The 19,960-nt window shown below is 40.2% G+C and overlaps 1 protein-coding gene across 3 annotated transcripts in view; it reads left to right on the forward strand.

Annotated features, from left to right (window-relative positions):
• The window catches only part of ITPR2 (inositol 1,4,5-trisphosphate receptor type 2), a 472,019-nt gene that overhangs the window by 413,801 nt on the left and 38,258 nt on the right, over positions 1-19,960 (forward strand). For all 3 annotated transcript variants that reach the window (XM_025455430.3, XM_025455431.3, XM_049102671.1), the window contains one exon: positions 9,135-9,295. In XM_025455430.3, the coding sequence (XP_025311215.1) occupies positions 9,135-9,295 (161 nt within the window). The remainder of the gene's footprint in view (positions 1-9,134; positions 9,296-19,960) is intronic.

Below are 19,960 nucleotides of genomic sequence, written 5' to 3' on the forward strand. Positions count from 1 at the left end.
CAAATAAACAAAAACTTGGACTTTGTCCTATAGACTTATAAAGGATGCTGAACCATGAAAGAATTTATGTAGAGGAGTACAGGGTCTAATTTTTGTTTCAGAGCAAGGGGGCAACTAAGGAAGGTTGTTTGTCAGGGGACATAGTGCAAGTGAAAGGTAATGAAACCTTGATGCAGAGGAGTTAGGGTGGCAGTGTTAAGGGTAGGGAACAGGGTCGTGAAATAGAGATGAGGTTTTAAATCTCTGTGGGTAGGAATGAATATGAAAGATAGTCGGGTGCCTGGCTGAATGGTAGTTCCAACAGTTCAGTTTGAGAAGAAAAGAAGAAGAAAAATTTGGAGAGGAATATGCTGAGTTTGGCTTTGGAAATACTGAAATTCCAGCTTGCACTGAACACCCCAGTGGGCCACGCCAAGCACAGAGGTCAGCGTGGGTCTGAGCCTCAGACAGTGAGTCTGTGCTAGTGACAGTAATTGGGAAATCCTCTCTCTGTGTGTGGCAGCAAAAGCCAGAGTGTGGGGAAGGACTTCAGAGGGGAAAGAGAAGAAGATGAGGTTTAGAGTGGGAAATAATCAGCACTGAAGAGTTGAGAGAAAGAGGATCAAATGCTCACACATTTGCGTGTTTGGGCAGATACACACACATACACACAAACACACACACTCAGATCTTTCCAGTCAGAATGGTGTGAGGAGAACCAGGAATATGTGACACGTGGATATGAGGAGAGGCCACAGCCTTGAGAATAAAGTGATTGATTATCAACTATTTCAAATCAGAGATGGCCAGTATTATGCCAAGTAGAGCCTTTGGATTTCTCATTCAGGTGATTCAGAGTAAAGATGGAGTACTTTCCCTAAGGATAAGTTGTACAATGCTGGGGGAGATTTACCAGAAGGAAATGAGGCAGAAAGAAAAGTCTTTTTTTATACGTCTAGATTGCATGGGGGGAAGTGAGATTGGGATGTAGCCAAGGAAGATATCATACAATAATTTGGTGATTTGGGGAAGAGAAGCATTGTATGAAAGAGTGAGTTCCATGGAGGAAAAGAGATGCTACCCTTGAAAATCTTTCTGTGTGTCTCATTGCTTGCTTTTACAGTGCTTCCTCTAAGTCCTGTCCTTCACAATCATAATAACTATTATGTCAGCGCACAACCTCGGGGAAAATGGTTCTTTGGAAGAATGTATCAGTTAGATGTGCACCTCATTTGAGGCCATGATCCTGGGTTTCATATTCTAACAAGAAAGATGAACAGCAAAGCAAGCCCATCACAAAGTAGCATTCCTGCTCCTCTAGGTTTTCACTTTGCCGTCAAAATCCTCTTTGGTTACAGTTGTGAAGAAAACCTATAACCTATAAATTCCTTAGAACATCACAATAACCCTCATCATCAAATTGAATGCTTTTCTCAGCTCTCTCTGTTGGTTGCCTGCTAACCTTTTCTTCTGCATTGGATTGCTCATTCTCTAGTTCTATCACAAGATTTCTCCCCACCACTGGATTAACAGTTCAGATTTTATCATCATCTTGTCTCTTCTCTCTGCCCTCTTCTTTAATACCACCTTTATGCAGATTATTGCCAAATGTGCAACCATAGCTCCAACCTTTCTCCAGGCTGTTGTCCTGTGTTTTTGATTATTGACTGACACCTAACAAGTGTGACTTCTGGCAGCCAAGTCTACCATGTCTTAAACCCAGTGCATCTTGACTTTCCATCTTCTTCCTCTGACCGAGCAATTTATCCTGACCTCAATATTGCCATCGATCTTATCCCTCTATGCCTTTAGTTTTCTGGCCTGGAAGCTTCTCCATCATTTTTAGCACCTCCTTTTTCCTGTTCCAGGTGCACTAGTTACTGTGCTAATGAATCCGCATCCCCATTCTCACTCACTTCCTTCCACACAGCCATACCTTGGTCCTTCAGGCTCACTGTGGCTTATACCCCAAAAAGTTCTGCTTACTGCAGCCAAATTTTTCCAGTTTAAATCCATCAGTTCCTCTCTCAAAAGGCTATCTAGAGCACTGCACAGTCTGTAACTCTAAAATTCCAAGTTTCCTGGCATGTAAGGCACTCCATAATCAGGCTCCCTTTTTTGCTCACCTTTTCACCCAATGTTCCCCTGTTTATAGACCAACTTCCAGCCCAACTGCATTACTCATCTTCAACTTAGTAAGTCTTCACATGTTCTCAGTTATGGTGTTTCCATTTGGAATGCCCAGACTCCAAAGCTATTGAGCTGCAACTTTCTCTCCCTAAGGCCAGCTCCAATGCCACTATTCCATGAAGCCTTCTCAGATTTCACTAACCAGCAGCAAACGTGTCTGCTTCTGAATTGCTCACATCACACTTAACAGCATGGTGCCATACATATTTCTTGTCTTATCTCTGTTGGATGCTGTACACTGTCACATCGTAGAAAGGGCATGGACTTTATGGTTAAGTAAACACACTGGTTCCACATCCTGGACATGTGATCTTGGCCAAGTTTCCTTCTGACCTTGAACTATTAATCCCCCATCTGTAAAATGGGGAATATAATGCCATCTTTTGGGATTTGAGTGAGTATAATGGAGATCATGTGTATCAAAATGCCTAACTCAACGCTTAGCTGAGTGGGCCCTCAGTGCACATTAATTTCCTTTCTTTAAGAGAGTCATGTCTTATTTATTTTGATGCTGCCATAGTATGTGTTGAGGACCATTCATAAATATTTGCTTAATGAATGACCATTCAATAAATCAGCCTAAATTCACAGTTTCTATGTTTATGTGGCTTATAACCTACAAAAGGAAGATAAAGTAGTTAAGTACTAGATTGATATATACTGCAGACAAAAAACCTGGGTGCACCTATTCCAAGTTATTTTAAATTTTGTCACATTCAGAGTATTGTTTCTGTAGCATATACATTAATTACCACAGAGATATAGGGTGATGTATCAGGAGCCATATGGAGGAGATATTAGATTGACATGGTCTATTTTCCAGAAGCTTCACATTTATTCAAAAATTGAGAGACCATTTAGGTAATTTGACCTAAGAATAAATTTTAATAGTATTTTTTACATTAGAACAAATAGTATGCTATAAAGTAAAATAAATTTTTTAAAGTAAAACAAATTTAATGTGAATTATAAGATAAAACAGATTTTTTAAAAAATTGAAAAGTAATCCCAGGCACTTATAGCTGCCAACCCCTGTGACCCCAGCAGAATAAAGTTTCTCTACTCTCTGCCCTCAAATGACCTTTAGCAGAAAACTGTGAGAAGCATTATCATAATGTATATCTAGATATGCGTTCATTCCTGGAATTACTTATCACATATAAGACCTAATACATACCATATACATTGTAAGAACTTAATTACAGGAATGATTTAGACAGTTGGGATATTGGGGGTTGTGCTAGCAGGCAATAAAACAGTTGTGATTAATTGATAAATGGTTCTTGTAAGAGTTGGGTGTTAAGTTGTGATCCAGAGAGGGATATCTTATCAAACAACAGAGGAGAGAATCTCCACAGTAGGAGAGAGGGCTCCAGCAGCACACATACCAAGTGACACCCATAGTGGACACACATAGTAGCAACAGACGTGGAGATAGATTCTGCTACAGTCAACAAGAGCAGATGGGATGTTCTTAGCCTTGAAGGCAATGACCAGATGTTTGAGAGTTATGACTCAGAAAACAATTGCTAGTGATCCAGAAGGTGGTCATGATAGGCTGATGATTAGGAGATGACAGAGCTGAAGCAGTAAGCACAGGAACAAATTGGCACTGGTATCCATATTAATTATTAATTTTGAATTACTAGAGGCTGAAAATCCAGTAAGAAGGAGATGTTGACAGACCAGTGTGACAAAATAACAAAATGGAGGAAGGATTGAGGTGGTAATGTGCCTAGAATTAAAGATATTTCTAAGTGATTTAATAGAAATAAAGGCTATACTATCAGAGAGGAGAAGTGTGTTCTTCTCTTAGTATGTTATTCTTTATCTGTACTTGAGGATTAGGGTCATTATACATCTACTTGTTCAACAGTTACTTATTGAGTATCTACAATGTGCCAGGGTACTGCAGTGAACAAAAATAGAAAAAATTTACTGCCATCATGGAGCTTATTTTCCAACATACATAGGATGTATGATGCTAAGGGCTGTGTGGAAAAATAGAGCAAAGAAGAAGTGTGGGGATGCCTGGGTGATGGGTGGGTGTGTGCCCTCACTGTAGTCCTACTATGTGGGAAACATGTCATACGTACCATCTTGTTTTTTCTGAAACCTTTATGTTGAGCATACAAAGTTCCTCTTATCCTTCTTTTCTTTCTGCTTTGGTTATCTCCTCCGGTACGCTGATTTTCATTGTTTATTTTGTCATTTATCCTTGAATTAGTATATTTACACCTTGATGTCTCTGTTTAAAATTTCTAGCTTCTGGGGATCCCTGGGTGGCTCAGCAGTTTGGCGCCTGCCTTCAGCCCAGGGCATGATCTTGGAGTCCTGGGATCGAGTCCCACATCAGGCTTCCTGCATGGAGCCTGCTTCTCCTCTGTCTGGGTCTCTGTCTCTCTGTCTCTGTCTCTGTCTCTCTCCCTCTCTCTCTTTCATGAACAAATAAATAAAATCTTAAAAAAATAAAATAAAATTTCCAGCTTCTGATCTAACAGCCCAACACTGGTTGTTCTATAGGCTTTGTAAATTCAACACATCCCAAATCAAATGCATCTTCACTCTGAAGTCTCTTCCTTCTTGTTTTTTTTCCCCTTACTATACTGATATTACCAAAAGTTCAGTCATTCAGGTCGAGAGTTTTAGGGCCATTCTTGATTCCTCCTGAATCTGTACCTCTAATTAGACATCAAGCCTTCTTAAATAGTCACCCTAAGACTTTTCTTCAATCTCTCCCTCTTATTCATTTTTTTCAATTATTCTTTCAATGTTAGTTGAATGGCTACTGTTTTCCAGATACTATGCCAGATGCCGATAATACAAAAATAAATCAGACGGTAAAGTAGTAGAGGCTAAGTTAGAAATGAAAAGATTTTCATAGCAAAGTGTTATGGGCACAGGGAGGATTTACTAACTGTTTGTGTATGTGCAAGTCAGTGATAGTTGAGCGGATCCTTGAAGAAGGAATACCTGTAATGCACGAAAGAGAGGAGGTGGAAGCATAGAATTTTCCAAAAACTTGGTTTGTTTGGAGAATGGTGAGAAAGTCAGAGTCACTGTAAAAAATGTGCACAGAGTATATTGTCAGAGTGTGAGTCCAAAGATGTGTTCACATTCCCTGATTGACAAGGACTTCATTAACAAAGGTGAAGAAGAGCTAAAGAAACACATTTTTGATGAGTTGAGTTTGACATGCCAATAAGCAACGCAGGGGGATTCACCTAGTAGACAGCTGGAAATAGAAACTGAAGTTGAGAAGAAAGGTCGGTGCTGGGGATACATCGCCAGCACAATAATGGTTGAAATCATGGGAATGGCCAATAAAGCTTAGAGAACAAGAACCAACAAAGATGAAAGACAACCAGTTCCCAACTTTTCCACCCCCCACTGCCTTTAACAGTTTGTGCCAAATGTACTATTTCATCTACATTTCCAAATGTTCCCTTCAGAGGAATTGATGCTCCCCCAAACAGGTAATCCACTTTCATCTCTAACTTTGCCTGGCCCTTTCCTTTGCCCAGAAGACCAAAGAACGTGGCTTTAGAGCTAGACACTTTTTTATTTAAATATCTATTGACTTCTCCACTAACAAGAGATGTTAACCTGAGCAATTATTGAATTCCTCTGAATCTCTTTACTTGCATGCTAAAAGTCAGATTGGGTTACTGTAATTAGAAGAGCATATTTAAACATCTTTATGTTGTTGTCAACACTAATAGGTGCTCAATAAAGGTTAGGTAGTTCTTATTACCATTTTAAGCCTTTTAAAATGCACCTTGTCACAATTCATTTTGTCCTCCCGTGTGCTTCCTTGTCAGTTTATACCACTTCAGGATATAATGCAAGCTGTCTATTTCCTCTACCATATTACAGATTAATTAATAGTAGACACATTATTTTTATAGCCTTATATACCTTGCAGCAGGAAGTAATTGTTTGAACTGAATTCTGGGAAAATCTACTTTAATATTTTCTTTCTCTCTCTCTTTCTAAGTACCTCTATTAAGACATAATTTAAATACCTTACTCCTCACCCATATTCTCAGTATATTCAGAGTTGGGCATCCATCATCACAATTTTAGAACATTTTCATTGCCCTCAAAAAAAGCCTCATACTGTTTAGCCATCACCACCAACTTTCCACCCCCAGCCTTTCCTCCTCCTCAGCCCTAGGCAACTGTTGATCTACTTTCTGTCTTTACAGATTTGCCTATCCTGGACATTTCACATAAATGGGCTCATATAATATGTGGCCTTCTGTGACCTGCTTCTTTTACTTAGTATGAGGTTTTCAAGATTCATGTTGTAGGCACACATCAGGGCCTCCTCCTTTTCGTGGCTCAAAATTCCATTGTATGATATGCCATATTTTGTTTACATTTTCATTAGTTGATGAATGTTTGGATTATTTCTACTTCATGACTATTATGAATAATGCTGCCATGAACATTCATGTCCTAACTTTTGTGTGGGCATATGTTTTCAGTTCTTCTGGCTAGGCACCTACAGTGGAACTGCTAGGTCATATGAGAACTCTATGTTTAACCTCTGAGGAGCTGCCAAACTGTTTTCTAAAGTAGCTGCACTATTTTACATTCCCACATTGGGGTATAAGGGCTCCAGTTCATCCACATCGTCACCAAGATTCGTTATTAATCTGTTTTTGATTATAGTCACCCAAGTGGAATAATATTTTATTGGTAAAATATTCTTAATTCACTCAATAAATGCTGTATTCAGTGCTGACTATAAACCAGATACCAGTGTTAGCTATTATGACCATCGGTGAAGAAAAGAGACAAATACATCTGCTCATGGACACACAATAAATAACAAATATAATAAGTTCTTATCTAAGTGCCTGGATAAAATGGCATTCCTTTCTTCTGTACTGATTAGCAGGGAGGCTTTTTCTCACACCATCATTTTTTCCTCTTTATCTTAGACTTGTGTCCAGCTTAATTTAACAACTGTGGCATGGCTATGTTCATTCTGTTAGGAGGTGATAAGCACTGTAGGAAAGAGAGGATAAAAGAGAAAGAGTGATTGAGGCTGTTGGCAAAAGGGAAGGGACAGGTCATAGGATTAAATATCATCAAGTTAAGTCAGATGGGGAAGGTGAGATTTGAGCAAAAGCTTGAAGGTGAGGAAGTTAGTCAAAGAGACACCAGAGAGAAGACGACTGTGGGCAGAAGAAGCAACCAGTCCAAAAGCCATTAAGCAGGAGTATACATGCAAGGAACAAGGAGGCCAGTAGGGCTGAAGGAGAGTTAGCAAGGGGGAAGAGAGTATGGGACAAGGTTAGAGAGGCTATAGGGCCACATCACTTACAGCTTAACTAATAGTTATTACATGGGACCTACTTCTACTCAACAATTGTTCATTATTTATCTGAAATTCAGACTTAACTTGGCATCACCTGAGCATCTTGTATTTTACCTGGCAACCCTACTCATAGGCCATGCCTTTCACCTGTACTCTGAGTTGCTAGAGAATCACTGCAGGGTTTGGAACGGAGAAGCACCATCCTACTTAGGGTTTTGAAGTATCTCAGTGGCTGCTATGTTGAGTATAGGACACAGAGAGTTAAAGTGGAAACAGGGAGGCCTGGGAGGCAATTGCAGTAGTCCAGATGAGAGAGATGAAGACTCAGATGAGCATGGCGACTATGGAGGTGATGGGAAGTGACCAGATTCCACATATATGCTGAAGGTAGAGCCAAAAGAATTTCAACATGAATTGGATATGGGTGAGAGAAAGAGAGGATTCAAGGATGACTCCTTAGTTTTTGGCTTGAACAACTGGAAGACTAGAGTTGCCATGGAATGAAGAGGGGAACTGTGGGTGGAGCAGTTTTAGGGGAAGATTATGGATTTCATTTGGGCCATGCTGAGCTGATGATGGGTCAAATAAGATGAGGCGTCACCATCAGCCAGCTAATTTTATGGTATTTTCCATTAATATATCCAATAATATAATTTAAGAGGTCACCCTTTCACCAGGGACAGATTTTTTTTCTTACTTATTGTACTTTATATCTTATTATTTAAAAAGAGTCTTTCTTCTTCATGCTTGAATGGTTTTTTTTTTTTTTAAATATGCTTAGTAAAGAATGGCCAGGATTGGAATTCAATTTCCTAGTTTCTTCTACAGTATCTGAACTGCAAAACCAGACTGAATCCCAACATCCCATTTTACTTGGCAATCAAACTAATTTTTCCATAGATGTTTTTCTTCATTTCCATTCATTTTCTTTCATCCACTCTTCAACCCTTGAGAGAAAAGAATCTTACTATGCAGAACCTCTCCTCAGTGTCCTTCCAGCAGCTGAAAATCTGCCCTGGATATTCCTTAAAATGCCAGAAACACAGTAGTCTAAAGGGCTGGATAAGTTGAACCTCTTTCTGCACTCAAAGCAAAGATCACTGTGGATGCTGGCTTGCCTGTCACTGATTACAAGTGGTTTTCAAGATGACTCTCTCAGCTGCCTCTCCTCTTTTTACTCAAGTTCCTGGATAAAATAACTTTTTTTCTGTCCTGATTAACAAGCATGCCTTTTATTGCACAGTCATTTTTACTTCCTTTTCTTGGACTTGTGGTCCAGTTTAATCACACAGTTTTGACATGGCTGTATTTAAAATTATCTGCAAAAAAAAAAAAAAGAAATTAAAAAAAGAAGTTAAATAAATAAATAATAAAATTATCTGCAGATTTTACAACTATAACAGGACCACGCATCTCCAAAAATCCATTGGGTGAGGGGTGGTGGGGGGAAAAAGTTAGTTGGGAAGAAATCTACAAACTATGGCCTTTTATCTGGAGGCCTTGTGTACTGTGTAGTTTTTAATCATAACTTGTGGAAAGCCTTTATTCACATAATTATGATGTTTTGTTCTTATGCTAAGAAGTAAGTGCTGATTAAATGACAAATTACATACATTGTGTATTCTGTGTTTTGCAGGACTTGAGAGGGACAAGTTTGATAATAAAACAGTTTCATTTGAGGAGCACATCAAGTCAGAACACAATATGTGGCATTATTTGTACTTCCTAGTCCTGGTGAAGGTTAAAGACCCAACTGAATACACTGGACCTGAAAGTTATGTGGCTCAAATGATTGTGGTGAGTGGTGAGAGAGTTTTAACCTGACTAGGTTGCATTTGTATGCTTTCCCCTTCTCTACCCTACCCTTCTCCCCAGAGAAGTTCTGCTAATCATTTGGTTAACTTCTAAATAGAACTGTCAATCACTGAAGAATCCTCATGCTGGCTAGATCGTTGGACTTCTCGGTTATAGAAACCAATCTAAGTCTTAAGTGCACAGATGATATTTACTGAAGAATTCTCTGTGCAGCGAATAGCACCATCTCAGTCACGTGTGCCATCTTCTGACCTTGTGTCACTGCTGATGTCTCAGTTCCCCAAATCTGGAACTTTCCCATTGGCAAATATGAATGGAAGAGTCAGACTTTAAGAAATTCCTTGGATTTCAGAAATCAAGAGTTTAAGAAATTTAACGATGTTTGGGAAGGGTATAATGTTTGATCTCAATGGGAGAACACTTGCTTCTTGTCTACATACAGTTTGGATTGTTGGTAACAATTGGTACTGATTCGGCTATATCTAGTTGCTTATATAACTCCTCATGAAGATCAGTAGCAGAGGCTGTGGTTGTCCATGATTTGGACTTTCTTCTGTTTTACAGAAGACTGAAACTAAGTGGCTTAAAGAGAAGTCAGAGTTACAACTTTAGTGTATCATGCTATACGTTTAGTGAGTATTACTGTATCCAATATAGATTCTTATATTCTTCTAATAAACATAGCTATATGTTGGAATTTTTTTCCTCAAAAATCCTCTTACAAAACTGTGTTCACTATGTGAGAATGAGGCTTCAGAAGAATCATGATCCTCCTTGCTTCCTGGTCTGAGAGGATACCATTTAGTAAGAGCACCAATGCCAAAGCTCCAGGAGAGTCAGGTGACAGTGGCTGTGTGTCCTTCCTTCTGGAAGCTGGTCATGCACATAGGAAGGCGTAAACTATAGTCAATGGAGCAACCAAAGAACATGTTTGGCAGGTAACATATTAATAAGTACAAGTTAACATTGCAGTAATTTATCTTCCCTCACAATATTTATGTGTCACAGGAGAGCTACATGTACCTTGAATTTTTATTGCTGAGCATTTTTCATGGTTTTTTTTTCTTTTTGATTTGTATCCCACTATAAGTGGTTCTATATGCTAGTAGTTTGCATCTTACTATGAAGTTGTCATTCTTTATGTGACAGTGGCAGAACCTAATATTCTTTCTTTTTCTCCATGTTTCCATTTCCCCCACTCTCCCTTCTACATTAGGAAAAAAAAAGGTAATTGGCTTGAAGATAGGAATCCAGTCATTATGTATACATTCTTGATCTTAAGATGCTCAGGGACCATCGATGTGAAATATTTTGCATCTGCTTACTGGGGATAAAAACATGTAGAGCATTATGCTTAAAATGCAACTTCACATTACTGTATACTGTCATCCATTGTGTCGCTTGGACTAAAAGATTCGGGGGAACACACTGAAGAGTCTGACACATGCCTTCTCTGCCAAGGAATTTAAAGCTTAATAAAAGGGAGAGGAAAATAACAAACCAGAAGTAGAATAGGCTAAGTTCCCCAAGAGTGGAACAAATGAAAAATCTGTGAAGGCTTAAAGATGTTGAGTGACATCCAGCTGAGAGATGGTGGAAGGGAATTGTTGTGTGTGCATGTATGTGTTGGGGGACAGTGTATCAGACAGGGTAGGATTTGTAGAGATTTGGGGGTATCTGTTGGATTAAAAGTGAGTTCCTATAAGAGGGAGAAGCCTGAACAAAGGCATAGAGATGGAGTACTCAGACAGTTGGAGGACATTGGCCCAGTTTCACTTGTAAAGGAGCTCTGAGAGATATGATAGAGAAAGTAGATTGGACTTTTGAGCAGTAAGTGTCAGTTTTGGCTATCATTTCATCAGGAATGGGAAGTCACTGAAGGATTTCACTACAGGAATGATGTGGCCTAGGACAGTAGTCAGGCTGTGGTGTGTAGGCTGGTTGGGAGAAGGAAAAGATGAAGTCACAGGTGGTATTTGGCAGTTGATGAGATTAGGGGTGAGGAGAATCAGGAGAGGCAGGTGACTGCAGCATGAACCCAAGATGCCTGAGGTTGTGATCCTGATCATTGGGAGAAAGGTGGTGTATGAGTTTCAGAAGGTCTTCTGCAAGAGGAGAGGCTGGCCAGAGAAGAACACTTGTTGATTTTGAAATAAGACTGGAAGCTGAGTCATAAATTAGGAGGGACAGGGTAGTGACAATAGCGTGAGCCTTAGAGCCCGAAAGAACTGGGCTCAAACCTTAGCTCTGTCACTTACTTGCTGTACAGTCTGGGATATCTTGAGTAAATCTTTGAACCTATCAAGGCCTCTGCCTCCTCATCCAAAAGGAAGAAAATTGGTGATCAGTGAGATGATATGTTAAACGTGGCTAGCACAGTGGAGGTACTCGGCAACTGACAGTTTTTACTGTGACTGTCCACCTGAAGTTGAAGCCATCGGATTAGGGAGAGATGCAAAAAGGGAGATTGTGTAATGAGAGGAAGGTAGAGAAAGCCTGAGATAGAACCTGGGGAATCCCCCACTCAGGAAAAAGAAGAAAGACAACTAAAATTAGTAGAAAGGAAGACAATAAAAAGGGGCAAAAGGAAAACCAGGATGTGGAGTGTGTCAAAAGAGATGAGCTTTGCAGTGTCAGAGTTTCAACAGCATTAGTTGCTGCAGAGAGGTCGTAAAGAAGAGACTGGTCAAACAGAGCCTTTGGGTTTTGTAGTAAGGAAATCACCAGGTGGCTTTTATCATAAGACCTATCTTTCGCCTTAACATGAAAACCGGCATTTGGCCAAACACTTGTACTTAAATTTTTTTTTTTAAGTATCCACATACTTATCCATGTTTCTGCCCAACCTATTCCATCAGCTCTCTCTAGAACCGTGACGGGAGGGAGGAGGGCTCACCAGCTTATTCCAATATGAACTGTCTCATTCTCATCCAAGCAGGGTATGGCCAAGACAACAGGCACTGTTTCTGAATTTCAATAGCCAAGAGAAGGAAGGGTGAAATTATTAAGCTCAGGACTGATGGAAACAAAAAGTCATTTACACAGAAGAGTGCCCATTTACTGGAATAGCCTTTTTGGAAAATTTCAAAATAATCTGTAGCTAATGAACCCAATTTAGAAAATCTGTTATTCCAAGCTCTGTGTAGATTATGGCCTTGTAAACCTGATTGCAAGAAAGAGAGACAGAGAGATTGAGATTTTAGAGCACACAGCAAGTTGAAGCAAGTCTACAACTTAATTCAAAGACTATGTATTTTCTCTCTCTGACCCAGAGGTAACTCCTCTTAACAGTTTGGAAGGAAACCTGACAGACATTTTCCTACCACTTTTATTTTTGTTCCTTAAAAATAGCTTCATTTACCAAGTTGATGTAAGTGCTTATTTATCAGTAGAGCTTTGAAAGAAGTTTTAAATTCTTCATAATTGATGTACCTTTTACCCTCAAGGATTTATACAAAAGAAAATGAGGAAGTTCCTCATATTCATAAAGCAAATCATCTGAATTATACTACACTGTTTAAATATATCTGATTTGTACTTTGAGACCTTTAGGAAGTGCCTCCTTCCTTATGGTGACGTGAAGAAAACAAGAATATAACAAGTTTGGAGGATATTTTCTCCTCTGCCTATTCTTCACTTCCAGTGCTTCAAATGTATTACTATATCAATATGCATTAAAACATGCGTTGTAGGGATGGGTGGCTCAGTGGTTGAGCATCTGCCTTTGGCTCAGGTTGTGATCCCTGGGTTCTGGGATCAAGTCCCACGTCAGGCCCTGCACGGGGAGCTTGCTTCTCCCTCTGCCTATGTCTCTGCCTCTCTCTCTGTGTGTCTCATGAATAAATAAATAAAATCTTTTTAAAAAATACATTGTAAATAAATTTATTTCTAGAGGTTAGAATCTAAAGAAAAATAGTTTTGCCTCTACATCCATCCAGTAATAGGATCAAGGCTCTGAAATATGAAGAGAAACTTAAAACTTCCTTCCCTGGCCTTCAGAGGCTAAACTAAGCTATTTGAGTATCAGCCACTGTCTGAGTATCTGAATGAACACAAAGTTTCTTCTAGGATATTGTTAGGGGAGATGTGAGTTGATCAAGGTATTTGGGGAATATATTTTCTCTTGATAAGCAGACCCTCATTTTTGATAAGAGAATTGATATTTTGAGCTAGTATTTATTGGGAACAGAAAATGAGAAGGGAAAAGGAAAGCTTGCAGGAAAGTAAAAATAATGAAAGGGAATCCAGTAAACCGAAGAAAAGGGTATAAAGGGATAAATCCTCCAGCCTGTACTAGTAATGGCCTTTGAGCATCACTAAGCCCTTTTGTTTCTCCCATTACCCAAAGGATGATGACTGGGGAGGAACAAACAAAATTGAGATCATTAGAAAAAATGCCCAAGGCTTTTAGATGTTTCTCTAACATTTTGAGGACATTTTCAGATTTTCAGTGTTCATTTGCTGAGATATGGTTGGGGCCTTTGGGGGATATTTATTACTTAATTTGGCAAGCGGAGGGATCAAAACCAGAGGTGCCTGTAAGAGAGGTATTGTGCATGTTCAGAGAATTGCTGCCTTCCCGGTGTGCTCCAGATGGACTGGGCTGCCACTGAGACCCTGGCTGGCCACCCCAGGTAGGTTTTTGAGGATCACTTCCTTATTTTAGTACACGGTGTTCTTAAGCTCTTTTTCTTACGTGACTCTTGACCAAAAACCGTGTCCTACTATCATGATGATGTCAGCTAGGACAATTTAACTCCCGCTTTGGTTAATATTATAATTGTCTTGACACGAAAAATAGTTGTGAATTTCCTGAAGGCCCCAACCAGGAAGAGAGTAGCCCTTTGTTCTTTGTAATAGCAGGGCAGGGTGATATCTATAATATGCCTTAAAAGTGATTTGATAAACAGTGAGTGCTTCCTGTCTCCTAGCAGTTGTGTTATGGGTTTGATATATAAGGATAAGTAAGAAATAGTCTCTTTCCCCCAGGAAGCCCAAAACATTTATTGAATGAATAATAAAATAATGTGTAAATTAACAAATGAATGGTTTCTTCTTAGCCCTCTGGTAGTTGGACATAATTTACAGAAAGATGCAGCAAAATAGCTGCAGGAGTTTGGAACATGAATTTCTCATTAGTCAAATGTCATCTTTTCCCTCTTTTAAAATTGGAGGATAAAGATGCAGCAGAAAGGGTTAGGCCACCTGAACCAAGTATAATGAATGCAATATTAGAAATCGTGTGGCCGATTTGAGAGACAAGGCAATTTAAGCCCCTCTCCCAGTGTTTCTCAAACCTAGTCCCTCCCATACGTGCGCACATCTTCAGGAGTGTGCCTGAGGCTGCTCTCCTGGCAGAGGGGCACGCATGTGCAGTGGAGGGTTTTACAGCATAACCCACTCTTAAGAATAAATTCTTCCTTGCAATAATCTATTGAGACTTCGGAAAGAGAGGGATGGTCCTTTCGATGAACTGGAAAAGAAACCTAGTCACCCATTACTTTAGCTCCATCAGGAAGGAAAAGAACTACAATTTCCTAGATGTTGTTTTCTGTGTCTAGAACTCAAAATTAATCTTGTTTATAGTTAAACCATGTTTTGAGTAGTAACTGTTGGAGGGGGAAATGTTTGGACTCATGAAAGACATCAAGCTTTCTAGGGTTTGCATGCACCCCTCCTGCGTTAGCACCATTTGCCAACTCAATTTCTGCATTATTGTTATGTGTCATAACTATGAAATTATATGTTCTGATTCTATTGTTTCTAATTTATGCTAATTGTGTAAGTGGATCTAATTAAGCCAATTATGTAACTGCTCAATCTTTAAAACCTATTTGAAAGACTTTAGAACTTCATAAGACACTGTTAAAAATGTTTACATTTCAAGGCAAACCAAGGGGGTCTTCGCAGCTCAAAATGCACAATTAAGAAGTAAATGTATATGTTGAAGGAAACACCACCTTTGCTTTCCATATTTTAAGTCCAGACATGTGTCTTCAATTTAAGAGGGATCCTTTTCAATTCCTGACGCTGGATTTCATTGTCATTGTGGGGTCTATCCTCTACATTATTCTAATTTCTTATTTAGTATTCATATGTAATATCCACGAGTTACCACATTTAAGATCTTTCTAATCTTCTTCATCTCAAACACTCCATCCTTAGTGCTGGAAGTAAGGGTAAAGGATTTGGGCCAAATCCTATTTAAATGAGACTCATGGAGGGGAGTGGGATAGGAAATAAAGACAAGAGCAGGCAGGTGAGGCACTGCCTCTGCCTATCATTGACTACTTCCTGAATTTTTTTTATCTTAAAGATTTTATTTATGTATTTATGAGAGACTCAGAGAGAGAGAGAGAGAGAGAGAGGAAGAGACACAGGCAGAGGAAGAAGCAGGCTCCCTGCGGGGAGCCCAACACAGGACTCGATCCCAGGACCCCAGGATCACAACCTGAGCCAAAGGCAGATACTCAACCACTGAGCTACCCAGGCATCCTGACTACTTCCTGAATTGATCAGAAACTGAATCTGTTGATGTCTGGGGGATAGTTCCTCACGTTCAAAAAAAAAAAAAAAAAAAAGTCTTTTGTTAGTTTTTCTAGTCCTTGTTGATGAGAAGCTCGTGGTAAAGGAGTAAGCTTTAGGTAATAGATTTTGAAATTGGACTTCTTAGGATTTCCATTTACTAGATTGGTGACCTGACTTTTCCCCTTCGCACTTCACTTGACCCATCGATGAAGCAAGGACAGGCAGCCAGTCAGCACTCAGAATAGAACTGGCTGAATGTGGCTTCACCCGGGAGACCTCCTGCTGTGCAGGGCCCTAAACCTGTCCCTGTGATTGCTGGATGGCGGTAAGGAGGGCTCCAGGGTCCCAGGGAAAGCACCTGGACAGAGAAAGCTATAGGGTCATCAAGGGAGGGGAGTATTTAAAGGGCTGGGACAGTGGCTAATTTGGCAACTAAGAAATATTGCAATAGTCTTAGCAACTACGACAGCCATATCAATGTGTCCCAGTTAAATGTTGGCCCGGATATAATAAGACTTTCCTTGCAGAGTTGCTATGAGGACTAAATAAAATCATGTACACTCACACTACTACTACTAATATAACTGACATTTGATGAGTGCTGACTGTGTGCCAGGTGCTGTGCTAAGTGTTTGGCATGTGTGATCTCTTTTATGGCCTCGTAACAACCCTAGGAGGCACTCCGCTAGTACTGTCCCCATTCTGCACATGAGGAAGCAAGCTTGTAAAGGACTGATGACTTTCCCAAAGTTGCACAGCTAGTGGAAAGGCTCACTGTGTCCGTAATGTGCCCAGCACATGAGAGTAGTCAATAAATGCTTTGTTATTATCTGATGCTATGTGGCTTTGAGAGCAGGCCAGGCTAACTGCACCCAGCACCCCCAGCAGTGGGCCTCATGCTCTGCAGAAGGGGGACTGTAAACATTCAGTCCAGGGCAGGGAGTAGACCTGGCCGGGAGACAGGAAGTCAGCTGACAGCCCTACAATTGCAGGAAGGCCTGAGCGGAATTCAAATAGGAAAAATGTACTTGTTTAGAGCGGGTTGGCAACTGCAAGCTTCCTACAGTGATTAGAAGTATTGCAATTACAATTATTACAATTGCAGGCGAGGAAGACAGGCTGCAGGATATTTCAATTTAATTTGGGAAGAATTTGCCAGGGAGCACCACGCACAAGGCACTGATCAAAACAAGTATAAAACATTGTCACTGGCCTCGCAGAATCACAATTTGATAGAAAAGACAGCTTCGGTCACTGGAAACTATAGCGCAGATCAGAACTCTGGTGAGAGGTAAAATAGACATACCAACACATGGCATCTGGAGAAATCTCAGATTACACTGTTATGCGGCTGTCTAAAACCCTTCAGTAGTACTTGAAATAAGACCCAAACTCTCCCATGGCCCTCTTATGCCATCTGGCCCCAGCCTATTTCACCAGTCTCACCTCATTCCACCTTCCCTAGCCAACTACAGTTCAACCACACTGGTCCTTTTCTTGGCAATTCACACTTCTTCCCTGATCAGAGCCTTGGCATAGAGGTGCCTTCTCTTTGCAGTTGCTGTTACTAACTCTTTCCATGCCCAGCACCTTCCCTGACACCCCCATTCCAGTTACTTCTCTCCCATCACCCTTTAGAACACCTATATTAATCTGACCCTAATATTATTTCTATACTTATTGATGTGTTTATTCCTCTCTACTATGGCTTCAGCATTTACACACCTGGCTTGATCCCTGCTCTATTCCCAGTACCTAAGTGAATGCCCAGCACATAGGAGGTACTCCATATAGATTTGTTGGGCAGAATGAATAAGACATGGAGCCACTGGAGCACAGATGGCAGGAGTCTTCCTGGCTGAAGGGACTAGGGATAGTTGCACAGAAAAGATTGTGAGGAGAGTTGGACCTTAAAAAGAATTTCGACAGAAGGGATGGGGGGAATATATTCTAGGCAAGGCATATATCTTAAAGGGAAAGTGTGAACAGCCAAGAAGAAAGGAAACCAAATTTATATGTGCTAGCTGCTTTGAATGGTATTTAATTATACCCATTTTATGTAAACAGAGGCTCAGAGAAGCTCATTACTTATCCAAGATGCTTGGCAAACAAGTGCTTGAATCAACACCCAAATACAGATTTTTCTGGGGCCAATGGCTATGATTTTACCTCTAGCTGTGCTTCACCTACTGAAGAATCAAACAAAACTTGACTGAGATCAAATGTATATAAGTCAAGGGGATCCCTGGGTAGCTCAGTGGTTTAGCGCCTGCCTTTGGCCCAGGGCACGATCCTGGAGTCCCAGGGTCGGGCTCCCAGCATGGAGCCTGCTTCTCCCTCCTCCTGTGTCTCTGTCTCTCTGTCTCTCTGTCTCTCTGTCTCTCTCTCTCTCTCTCTTTCTCTCTATCGTGAATAAATAAATAAAATCTTTTAAAAAATGTATATAAGTCAAGTGTTGGAGAAAAGGCAGGGGAAAAACCCCAAAACCCAAAGACATCCATTGGAAGGAGGAAAGGATGTCTCCAATATTTTAAGGAAATAGAATTCTTAGTGTCTCAGCTACAATAGTTGAGGTATGACATAAAATGCCTTTAAAATTCCAGCTAATAAATTATTTCCCATTGGTGAAAGCTTTGTTTATCCAACAAACATAGGCTGAATGCTTACTGTGCTCCAGGTGCTGGGCTGCCTGGGGTTCAAGGTTGAGCTTCCTTTCAAGAAGCTTTGGTGAAATCCAGGAGACAGAGAATGCCAACAAAGGAGAGGTGATGGCTCACTGGCGGAGCCTGCCATGGAGCCGACAGCCCGGGAAGGGAGACTTCCTAAGGTCACGCCAGATGCTTGAGGAAGTCAGGGATATGAGAATGGAGCAGGTGCACAGAGCAGCTGGGCCTGTCTAGAGAAAGAGTGGGGCTAAGCAGGGGGGTGGAAGATAAAACAGCCACCAGGAGCCAGATCACAAGGGCCTCTTGCCTGGGAGTCTTTATCCTAAAAGTTCAAGGAAGCCCTCCAGGGATATTGAACCAAAGAGACAAGATCAGATGTGTATTTTAGAAAGCATGTTCCATGGCAGAGTAAGAAATGGAAACAAGGGGACCATCCGGGAGCAAAAAAAAGAACAGGTAGAAAGAGTTCATTACCCAGTAACTGTGATGAAAGCTGATATGAAATACCACTGGAGATTGAGAAGAAATGGTGGATGTGGAAAGATGCAGGTAGAGGATTTGCTGAAGGCAGGGGAAGTGGTGACTTAACCTAAATCATCGGGGTCGCACAGGAGTAAGTTAGAGAAATGTGATCATTTCAGTGTACCTCATAGTATCCAAGTGCCTAGGTAGGTCCTGTTTGGGTTTTCAAGTGCATATGACCAATGAGAAACTGGATACATGGGTCTGGAATGCTGGTGACAAGTCCAGAATGGACAATCCACTAGTAAAGATCAACTATCACAAAGATAAGGTTTCAGTCTTTTTTGTTCTTCTTGTTCACTAAGGTGCCCAGGAGCATAGAACAGTGCCCGGTATATAGTGGATACTCAATAAAGATTTATTAAATGAGTATAAATATTAATTATGTGTGGAGAACACACGATACATGCCATTACAGATTAGGACAAGGCTATCCAAGAGAAACTATATATAGTGAGTAAAGCAAAAAAAGCATGCCCTTAGGCTGAAAGATACAGAGGTATAACCATTAATTAACATGAAGAATAATGAATGATGATGATGATGATGATGATATCAACAGTCTTCCAGACAGATTTTACCTAACAAAAAGTAGAACCAAAAAGGAGAAAACAGTTTTCATAGGGCTGTAAAAGAGGATTTTTAAATTCTCGTCAGTGGGTGAACATAGAAGTGCTTTGGTCAGTTTTTGGATATCTTGCAACCAAACATTGATTAATTAGTTTTAGTATGGAATTATGTTGCAAACCCAAATGTTTATAGCAAAATGATTTGGATTTTGTACAACATATAGAAGCCTCTTTGAAATGGTAACCCATCCTAAGTCATTTATTTTAAACTTATAAAGAGATGTTCACATCTCTGATTCTCATAACTTTAATAAAAGGATTTCTTCTCACTGTGCTGAAGAAAATTCTTGTTTCCCAGTCCT

This window comes from Canis lupus, chromosome 27, assembly GCF_003254725.2.
Source record: "Canis lupus dingo isolate Sandy chromosome 27, ASM325472v2, whole genome shotgun sequence".
Taxonomy (NCBI): Eukaryota; Metazoa; Chordata; class Mammalia; order Carnivora; family Canidae; genus Canis; species Canis lupus.